This window comes from Protopterus annectens, chromosome 8.part0 (assembly GCF_019279795.1).
Source record: "Protopterus annectens isolate FY-2018-M chromosome 8.part0, PAN1.0, whole genome shotgun sequence".
Taxonomy (NCBI): Eukaryota; Metazoa; Chordata; order Ceratodontiformes; family Protopteridae; genus Protopterus; species Protopterus annectens.
The window spans coordinates 1,900,137,558-1,900,148,338 of NC_056741.1; the positions used below are offsets into that span (position 1 = coordinate 1,900,137,558).

General features: G+C 37.5%; 1 protein-coding gene across 2 annotated transcripts in view; it reads right to left on the reverse strand.

The window, feature by feature from the left end:
* RSPRY1 (ring finger and SPRY domain containing 1) overlaps positions 1-10,781 on the reverse strand; it is a 1,565,455-nt gene that overhangs the window by 660,637 nt on the left and 894,037 nt on the right. For both annotated transcript variants that reach the window (XM_044081400.1, XM_044081401.1), the window contains exon 9: positions 9,941-10,056. In XM_044081400.1, the coding sequence (XP_043937335.1) occupies positions 9,941-10,056 (116 nt within the window). The remainder of the gene's footprint in view (positions 1-9,940; positions 10,057-10,781) is intronic.

A 10,781-nucleotide genomic window follows, 5' to 3' on the forward strand; every position in this document is an offset into this window, starting at 1 on the left:
GATACAGTTATCCTCGGAACTGAGATCGACAGATACGGATGGCTGGGATCCTGTGACTCTAAAGCAATGGAAGGTGCTATGGGAGGAACTTGTGGGGGGGGGGGGTGGAAGGTCGGGTAACCTGACCCAGAGGGGCAGGTGCTGAGTGAAAACCAATCTGTCCCTGTGTCGAGAGGATCTTCCACATCACTCTCTCCACAACATCTTCTGTGAGACTTCTAGAGGAATGAGTAGAGTAAATGGAGGGGGATGCTGGTCTCTGTAAAACAGGTGATGGAAGTTTGTCAGGAACTAGTTCCCCTGACGAAGAATATCTGGCCTGATGACAATACAGAGTCTCCAAGAGTTCTGCCTGATTAGGTAAAGTGGAATCCGATCATTTAAACTTCTGATGTGACAGACAATGTTGGGTCGGTAAGGTTTGGACTTTGCAGGATCTGAGGGAGTAGTCGGATCCTGAACTCTTAGCTTCTTCTGATCTGAGATTGAGACCAGTTCTTTTGCACTTCTCTTCCGAGAAGAGTCCGAAGAAAATTTAGATGAAGTAAAAGGCTTAGACTTTGGAGACTGGGATATGGCTTCTCCACAAGAAGAAGAAATGAGGCCTTTTAGGTATCAACTTGTTTTTGCGTTCAGTAAAAGCTAGTGGATCAAATCCATGGTAGTTAGAGCAGTCCTCTTGTATCAACTTGTTTTTATGTTCAGTAAAAGTTTGCAGAGTAAATCTGTGGCAAACAAAGCTTTCCACTTGTAAATGCAAAGGACCCAAACAGTACACACACACACACACACAGTATGCACATCCGAAAGTGGCAACTTACGCCCACATTTAGAGCGCTTTTTAAAACCTGTAGGTTTGCCAGCCATCATGCAGTATTTAGTTAAGGAAAATAACATACAGATATTATAGAACAAAGGCAATCAAAATACAATAAGCAACTTTTTTTTTTTGACAGGATAGAAAAAAGGGGGGAGGGATACCAACTATGGTACAGACAGAAAATATTGCAAAGTCGTACGGGAAGGGAGATACTAATGACAATATCTAAGTGTAACAAGTATGAAAAAGGGAAACGAACAACAATAGCCGCAGTAAATATGAAAACTTAGAACTACAACATGCTAACAGTACTAGTTAAGAAAAGAAGAAGCAAGGGAATACCAACAATGGTATGAGAGAGATTACAACGAAGTCATAAGGGCAAGGGGGTGCAAACAGAAGTGGAAGAAAAATAGTAACGATATTAATCACAAAAAAACTGAAAACTATTTAATGGAAAAAAGAGAAATTTTACTTATCTAACACAGCTTGAGAGAGATTGGTAGACCACGTCCGATAGCTAAAAGCAGCAAACAAGCTCTGAGGTAATTTGGTAGGTACATTGTAGGTAAGGGAGAAGCTCGAGAGATTTGGTGGCTGCGAGCTTTAGCAATGGCTGAGTATGGATCCGATGGATCAGATCCGAACCCACTTGTTGAGGACAGAATGAAGACTGACATCATCAGATACATTGTTCTATGTTTGAACGAGTTAAGATCACTATCAACTACGGACTGCAAAAACCTGAGAAGTCCAAACTGGAGAAAGTTTCAAAACATTTTCTCTCCCTTTCATCAGCATCCTGCCCTCACATGCCAGACAGACATCATTTCAGAGAGAGATGAGATGACTAAAGGGCCAGATAAACAAGTAAACTCCAGAAAAATAATAAAAAAAATGAGTTGATGTAAGTTAATATATGTTCATAGGTGTTTACTAGGCTAATGACCACAAGGGCCTTTTTAAGCCTAACCATGCATCCCAAATCTCTGATAAGTTATGGTACCCTTGATAAGTGTAAGCAGGGGCTTGGGAGGTGAAACATTTACAAGCAGGGTCCAGGGAAATGAGCCATTTATAGGGTACCTGTGTCCATTAGACATAGGTGCCAAGCCAGGGGTGAATTTCCTGTTCCCCATCCAATTGTCCAAGTTACACTTGAATTGTGTTAGGGAGGAACTCTGCATCACATGGATGGACAGCCTGTTCCAGAGAAAAAGTAGCTTCTGGAATAAATGCCTGTCTCTCTAGCATGTCCCAGGCAAGGTTTAAGTATTTAGCATGATTAATTCTGGTGCTGTTTGTTTTGTGGATATGCAGGAGATCCATCAGAGTGGGGGTCTGACAAAGCCTTGTATGACAGGCATAGATCTCCCCCTCAACAGCCTGTAGGAGACAAAATACAGGGATAGGGCCTTGAGGTGGTCTACACAGGACATGTTACTTACACCCTGTATTCTTTAGTGAGGAACCTCTGTGGACATTCCAGTTGCTGGATATGCCTGGTTAGGTACATACTAAAGGGGACATTGTATTCAATGATAGGTCTGATGAATGTTGAATACTATGGATCAATGACTTCCTTCGAACTAGATGCAATACCTTTGTTTATAAGTTGCACAATACAGAATGACCATTACATATCTATGGTAGTGAGAAATCAAAGACTAGATTACTATCTATGTGTCCCCATCAGCTCTTAGAGGTATGTTGTCAATATGATAGTTACCAGGGGTGGATGACTTCCTGAAGGATACAATTATGCATTAATTGCATTTAGTTTTAGTCCATGGCTCTGACATCAGTTGTTTGCCTGTTTCAGTCCTTCCTGCAGAACATTTGCATTGGTTTGCAATTCAATGACAGCTCCTTATTTGCAAACATCAGCAAATTTAGTCACCCAGAGGCCAGTGACATTGGTGTTGACTTCAGAGAAGTAAATGTCAAAAAGGAATGGTCCCAAGACCAATCCCTGAGGGATTCTAATTGTGACTGGCCTCTTTATAGAGGCTGATTCTCCAGTTTTAACTTCCTGGGTCCTGTCTGTGAGCCAGCTGGCTATCCACCAGGTGACAGATGTGTTTGTACCAAACCTCTTACGTTTGTCAACAATGCCCGAGTAGGGCATTGTGTCAAATGCCTTGCCTAGGTCAAGGTAGGCAATCTGAACCATTCTGCACTCATTCATTGCTTTGGTGACCTCCTCAAAGAAATCCACAAGGTCAGTAGGCATGACCTCCCCTTGATGAAACCAAACTAAGTTGAGTCCAGTGTCTGGAGGTTTCCTGTGACATTACTGATCATTTTCATGGTAATTCTTTCTATGACATTACATATGAGACTAGTGAGATGTATGGGTCCGTAGTTTACAGGGTCTGTAGATGACCCATCTTTGTACACAGGGATGACTGTTGTTATTTTTCATTTCTAAGGCATGGACCCTGGTTGGAGGCTATAGTTAAATAGTAATTCCAGACGGGCTGATAGGTCATGTTTCATGTTATTTAGAAGGCATCCTGGGAAATTGTCTGGGCCCACTAATACAGTGTTCTTGACCTTAGAGAGAGCATTAAAGATCTGTTCCCTAATGATAACAAGGGGAGTTATTTTATGTTACTTCCAAAGGAAAGGTTGAGGGGGAGAGAGAGTTAAAGTTGGAGCTGAATTTTTCAGCCAGTAGGTCTGATGTATCTTTTTGCTAGGTATCAGTGGTTCCATTTACAATGAGCTCTGCACACAATTGTGTATTGCCTTTGAGGTTGCTGACATAGCTAAAGAATGCCTTGTTGCTGCCCTTGGCCTGGGAGGACAAATCTACCTCAAATTTGTCTTTGGTAAACTTTATTTGACCTCTGGGTTGTTTGTTTAGTTTTAGAATGCTTTTATCTTGATGGATGCTGCACCTTCCATTTTTTGTGGCCATGATTGCCCTTTGCCTTCAATTTTTTATCAGAATATTTACAGATTCCAATGGAATCTTTATGTCCAAGCAAACATATTTTATTATTACATGTATTATGGAGGTATACATAGTTGTCTCTGTATTTACTGTAAAGAGTGCTGTCAGTATATGTCTATATTACAAATGGCATTGCAGCTTTGAAGCACATATTTTATATTAGTGGATGAATTACAGAAATATCCGTAGTTGTCTGAGATGCTTCTGTGTCTGTTTCTGATAATGTATGTCAGAAATGCCATGCAGCTTACATTGGGATAGTTGGCATTTTTAATTCTTTTTTTCTTCTAGGTTTGGTAACAGAGTCTGTTATATTTTGTAGTTATCCTTAACCTTGCTGTACAGATTCTGCTATATATATGTCTGTATAACTATCAGAATGCTTGAATTGTGATTATCTTTCCATAACTTTGTTACTGTACAACTTGATTGGGCAACCATTTCTGATACTTGTGTATTACTTGCACATTTCTACTGTGTGCCTTTCATACTGCAGTACTCCATTGTGCGGTCATCTTTTCTGAGGTCCTTGTACATTTATATATTACAACATTACTCCCGAATTTCATGCTGATATTGACTTAATGCACAGGATTCTGCGAGCTTTATAGAATTTGGCCAAAGTTTTCTTTAACTCTTCAATTCCAGATGATTCAAATCACATTAAATATGCTTCCATCCAGTCTTTCTACATATCTTTTATCTTTATAAAAACATATTCAGTCATACCAATATTTATGTAATCCCTTTCCTTCATATCATCAAAACCATTTGTATTTTATAATGTATCTCATAACATCACAATTCTATTACATTAAAAAAAAACGTTCCACAGTCTCATCTCCACAATTACTGCATACTCTTTCATATCTTTTTATAAGGCATATAAGCTTTCACTGGCAATTTCTTTATAGAAAACCTCCACACAAAATCCTGACATTCAAACATATCTTTATCTTTCATTTCTACTTTTTATAAATTTAATATTCATGTGTTCTAATTATTTCCATGGATATACATAAAGAATTCTCCATTATATTTGCATACCACATTTTACTATCCTCTTCCAGTTCATCGATATTTATTTTCTACTTTATATTTTTTCTTGGCAAGCCTTTATTTCACCATTTCTATAAACTCTTTCTCTTTTATAACTTTTTATCATAGCCCATTCTTTTTTGTATTTATCCCTAATTATCTTTTTTACTAAATACTCATCTTATTATCTTAACCATTAAAACACCACCTGAAAAAGACGTTCAGTTCACAAGAAGAAATTAGGTCACAGCATTGCAGAACATCACAAGAATCGCTTTTCCACACACAAAAAGTCTGCTAAAATCCTTGGCAAAGGTTAAACAAACCACTATCTGCAACTGTAATTCACAATAAAATAATTTTAATGCAAACAACGTTAAGCGCTTTCAATCACAAACTGTGAGCGTCTTCAGAACGTTGAAACAGCTGATATAGAATGTTTAAATATTCATTATTGGCGCCTAAAAGCTTATCAGCTTCTTAAAGCTGAAGTACCCTCATAAAAACTTCATAATAATATTTGTGACTCAAAAGCACATCACTAAAACATTTCCCCTCAATAAATAATACTATAACAATATACAAAATATAAAAATTATATGCAATAATATGTAATACTATCAAAATGAACATATTATCAAAAAATATACTGTCATTACCTTATTTCTAATAAAGGTTTAATAGGTATGTGTTCATTTAAACCAGGTGGCGTCGCTGCGTCATTCAGCAACTGCCACCATACCTCTTTGTAGGCTAATACATTCTTACTACTACCTCCCCTAGGATTTTCCAATACATTCTCCAGGATAGCAAACCTAAAATAGTGTTTGTCTCCTTGATTATCTATGTGTTTAAACAGGGCATTATTTTGATCTTTAGTTCTAATACTATATAAATGAGAATATATTCGCTTTCTAAAATTTCTCTCAGTTTTTCCAGTATAGAATGCTGAGCATACCATACACTTAACTAAATATATGACCATTTTGGTGTTACAATTGCCCTGTTTAAAACATAATTTCATCCTGTTAATATTATTTAATGTCACTCCTACATCCTCACAAATGGCAAAGCACTGATTACATGCGCCACATCTCAATGTATGTGTGTCTCTTTCTTTCTTTTTTACTTCCAGGCCCCTTTCTAGAAGTATTTTCAAATTACTCCTCATCTTATAAACAAATAGTGGTTTGGGACCCAATATATTCAACTTCTCCTGATCTGTCAACATCACATACCAATTTCTACTTAGGATTTCTTTAATTTGATTTGTATGTGGGCCATATTCTAATATACATGCCCTATTGTATGCTTTGTTGTTTTTTCCATCAGTGGCTATTACGTTGTTTCTTTGTTCACCTGTGTATTTAACTCCTAATAATGGGATATATTTCTTTCCCCATTCACTAGCTATATATTCCGTAACCTCTGTCATCATTCTAATATCGTAACTTCTATCCTTAAATAAGTCAAAGATGTGTCTAACTTCTTCAATCATATCCCCATAATCAGATGTCATCCTCATTGCTCTAATACATTGCCCCTTGAAGATGTTGTACATTAATCTCCTTGGGTGATTACTACTATATTCCACATATGAGTTTGAAAAAGTGTTTCTTCTGTGAATCCTTGACTTAAAACCTGTCCCATCATTGGTTATATATGTATCTAAGTATGCCACTCCTGTAGCATTACACTCAGAAGTGAATTTCAAAAACTCACTACTTCCATTGATATATTCCATAAAACTGTTGAAAGAGTCCTGATTACCTTCCCATAAAATATAGATGTCATCTAAAAATCGGGAATAGTATTTGATGTTACTATAAAATTTGCTCTTAAATACCCCTTCTGCTCTTCCCAGTCAAGCATGACAAGGTTTGCAAAAATGGGAGCTCAAGCTGCCCCCATGGCAACACCCTTTGTTTGTCTAAATAGTTCACCTTCATAATATATGTAATTATTGTCCAATACAATGGACACAAGTTCCACAATCAGACACACTCTATCCCAATCAAGAGTGCTGTGTTTCCTGATACTACTGGTGAAGGCCTCAAGTCCTTCATCTCTGGGTATGCATGAAAATAAATCAATCACATCAATAGATGTCAACAAAAGGCCATTATTCCGTACATCAACTGGGTAATTCATTAAAAATTCCCAGGAGTCCTTGACCATGTGTGTGATGTTACTATAGATGTGTTTAAGCATAGAGTCCAGCGCCACCCCTAAGGGGAAGGTCTTAGATTTACTACCTGATATTATTGGTCTAAATGGTGGATCAATTGTATCTTTATGCACCTTAGGTATGCCCACACGGGTTGCCAACATAAGATGTTCTACTTTTAGGAATTTATATAAATCCTCAGATATCTGTCCATCCAATAAAAATTCTTCAATATGAAAATCTATCCTTCTGTAGGCGATGTTAACCTCATTCATAGATACTATTTCATAATTCCCTGAACCATGGAGGATATCATGCATTTTGATACAATAATCGAGACTATCATAAATCACAATACCTCCACCCTTGTCAGGTTTCATTACCTGTATACTACTGTCTGTTCTAAGCTTATTCAACACACTTCTTCTTCCAATGTTAAATTATGTTTTACTTTTTTCTTTAAATTTTGGTTGTTAAACTGATAGATCTGCTGTTACCAACCTATCATATAACTGTACATTGGGATTTGTAACTGGCATAAAATTACTTTTCTTTTTTAACACATTGTTATTCACCATGTTATATTCATCTTTGTCTTTAAACATCAATGCTAAGTTTATTTTTCTAATAAACATTTTGAACTCACTCAGACAGTCCACTAGTCGGAAACGGGTTGTGAGGATAAACTTCATTCCCTTGGATAAAAGGCTGAAATGCGCCTTATCCAAAAAAGTTTGCATGTAGTTAAATATTTTGAAATGTTTATAACTAGAAATGACACCTTCATGAATAATTTCAGGATCATTTCCTAAATTCACTGTATGGTTGTCTAATATTCCTACTAAATTCTCTCTTCCCAATCGTTCTGATTTCTGTAATCTTTCTTTTTCCATTTCCCTCCCCTTCTATTTAGGAAATGATTAGGAATACATTTTTCCATAATTTTTGCCAGAGGTGAAAGTAAGGCTATAGGATGAAAGTTGGAGCATTCACTAGAGTTCCCACCTTTGTGTAGAGGAATAATGTAAGAAATTTTCCAGATGGATGGGATATATCCTTCACTGATAGTTCTATTAATAACAATGGATATGGGGTAGGCAATGGGTCTGGCAGCAATTTGAAGGTATTCTGCTGGGAGTTGGTCAGTGATGGAGTGGGTGGAAGAAGAGCGTCAGGAGTGATTTGTGACAGATGAGTACCAGTAAGAGTGAAAGGGAAGGTCTAAAAGAGGGTAGTGAGACCAGCTATGTTATATGGGTTGGAGACAGTGGCATTGACAAAAAGGCAGGAGTCAGAGCTTGACGTGGCAGAGCTGAAGATGTTAAGATTTGCACTGGGTGTGAACGAGGATGGACAAGATTAGAAATAAGTATATTAGAGGGTCAGCCCAGGTTGGAAGGTTTGGAGACGAAGCCAGAGAGGCAAGAGTACGTTGGTTTGGACATGTGCTGAGGAGGGATGCAGAGTATATTGGGAAAAAGATGCTAAGGATGAAGCTGCCAGGTAACAGGAAAAGAGGAAGGCCTAAGATAAGGTTTCTGGATGTGGTGAGAGAGGACATGCAGGTGGTTGGTGTGACAGAGCAAGATGCAGAGGACAGGAAGAAATGGAAACAGTTGATCCGTTGTGGCGACCCCTAACAGGAGCAGCCGAAAGAAGAAGAAGAAGAGAAAGAGTGACAGATGATTCTAAAAGATGAAACGGTAACAAACACTGATGTAATATATGAATGCTTGGGAGAGACAAAGCTAAAACAAAGTAATGGGGGGGGGGGGGCTGATATCCTGGAGTCTTAACAGACACAGATAAGTAAAACTGATGGACCACAAAGACCAGAGGTCCTTTGATATGCTATCCTATACATTTTTAAATTTATAAAATGTTTACTTGTCTGCCTAAGTAAACTAAATGACATTAAATTTATTTATTTTATTTGTCCTTCGATAACCAGGAACGTCCAACTCAGCCAATGGCCAATTTTCTACAGAGGCCCAGGAAGAAAAGATCCACAACAGATTTAAAAACATTTAAACAGTAGTTGATGAGTAATTATATGGAAGGGGAGAAAAGCCCCACAACAGATAATACAATTTACAGTAAGCTGGGGAGAAAGGCTCCACAAAAACACACAAAAACATTTTACAGTAGCTGATAAATTATTATTGTGCAAGGTGAGAAAATCCCCACAACAGATAAAATGCAAACAGACTGAAATACATTTATAGACTATTACTAGAATAAACTGTGATCAAGAATACAATATGTTTTGCAAGTAGCAAGACACTTTGCAGAAGTGTATAGCCCATGTCAAGTAAACTAATAGTTACTTGAAATATTGACTACATTTCTAATATGTGGAAGTGAGAAATAAGAGTATTCTGCTGCCAAAATAGACAAATGAATATGATCAGCAGGAGAGAAAATTAAGTATATGAAGACAGAGTATATTATTATTAGAACAATGAGAATGTTATGGAAGGACACAAGACAGGAAAATAAATAATAGTAAAAGTTGGATGAAGAGGCAGAAGAGCACACATTAGTAGTAATGGTAGTTAGGCCATTACTACCTTCTAAGATATGAAGGTGTTAGTAAATTCAGAGTGAGGAAGGCACAGTTATAGTGAGTAGGGGGGGTCATCCATATGTTTTGAGGTTTGTGCAGGTACAGGTGTCAGAGAGGTATTTTTTTTTGAAATTGGAAAGGTTGCTAGAATGTTTAAGGTGTAAGGGAATAGAGTTCCAGGAGAGGACTACATAGCTGGAACAGAGACAGGCTCCTGCTGGCAGATGTGGTTTGTAGGTAGTGAGAAGCATTTTGTTTCCAGATCAAAGTGGCCTAGTAGGGATGTATGTATGCAATAAGTCTAGAAGGGCTTTGCTTTGTTTTAGCTTGTATATTTACTAGAATAATGAAAGAGTTGAATGACTAGTTCAGATATAGTTGCATACTTACCTCAAGTCCATTTGGAGAGATTTTGAGGTATTCACTGACATCATTGCTATTCAGCATTGCATTGATGTTGGTCAAGTCTGCTTTTTCATATGCAAGCTGTCTACCTTCTTTCAAGACTGAAAAAGAGCAGAAATCAAAAAGACCATCATCAGATAACTTACGCTTTTTATTAAACATTCAGTTAAAGTAGCGGTGCTATCTGTAAATATAATAGGAGATTGTGGAAAGCAAGCACACTTACTTTGATAGACTGTCTGTCAAGTCTTTCTTGGTCAGATTACTTAAATGGTACATCTTTTAAAATCCTTACTAAACATACGATTAGCATATAGTACTGAAAAAGCAAACTCTGCTATGCCTTCCAAGTCAGCTGCTGAGCAAGCAATTCAAATCTTTATGAACTGGCTTTGTGTGTCCAAACCGCACTCATCAATAACTAAGTAACAGTAATGTTAAAAAAAAAAATCACAGTTGAAAAAATGAAATCATCATCTACAAGAAGTTGGCAAAGGAAAGTACTGTTTTGTGAGTATGCTCAGCATAACAGCAAATGTTCAAATAGCATGGCCACTGCTGCCGTATAACTCCTTATCAATGGGAACTATATACATGCAGACATGCATCCACAACTGCATACTGAACTCCCCAGAATGCAACTGACCTTCTCAACAGCTAAATGTCAGCCCAATATTCCACTAAGAAGGATAGTGGTTCATGCCATTTTCAGTTCTTTTTTGGAAAAAAATGCTACAGCAAGTATGCCTTGGTTAGTGGCAAATAATGCACCCACTCTTCAGTCTGTTCAATATTCAAGGAGCTAGTAACAGGTCATCCACAAATG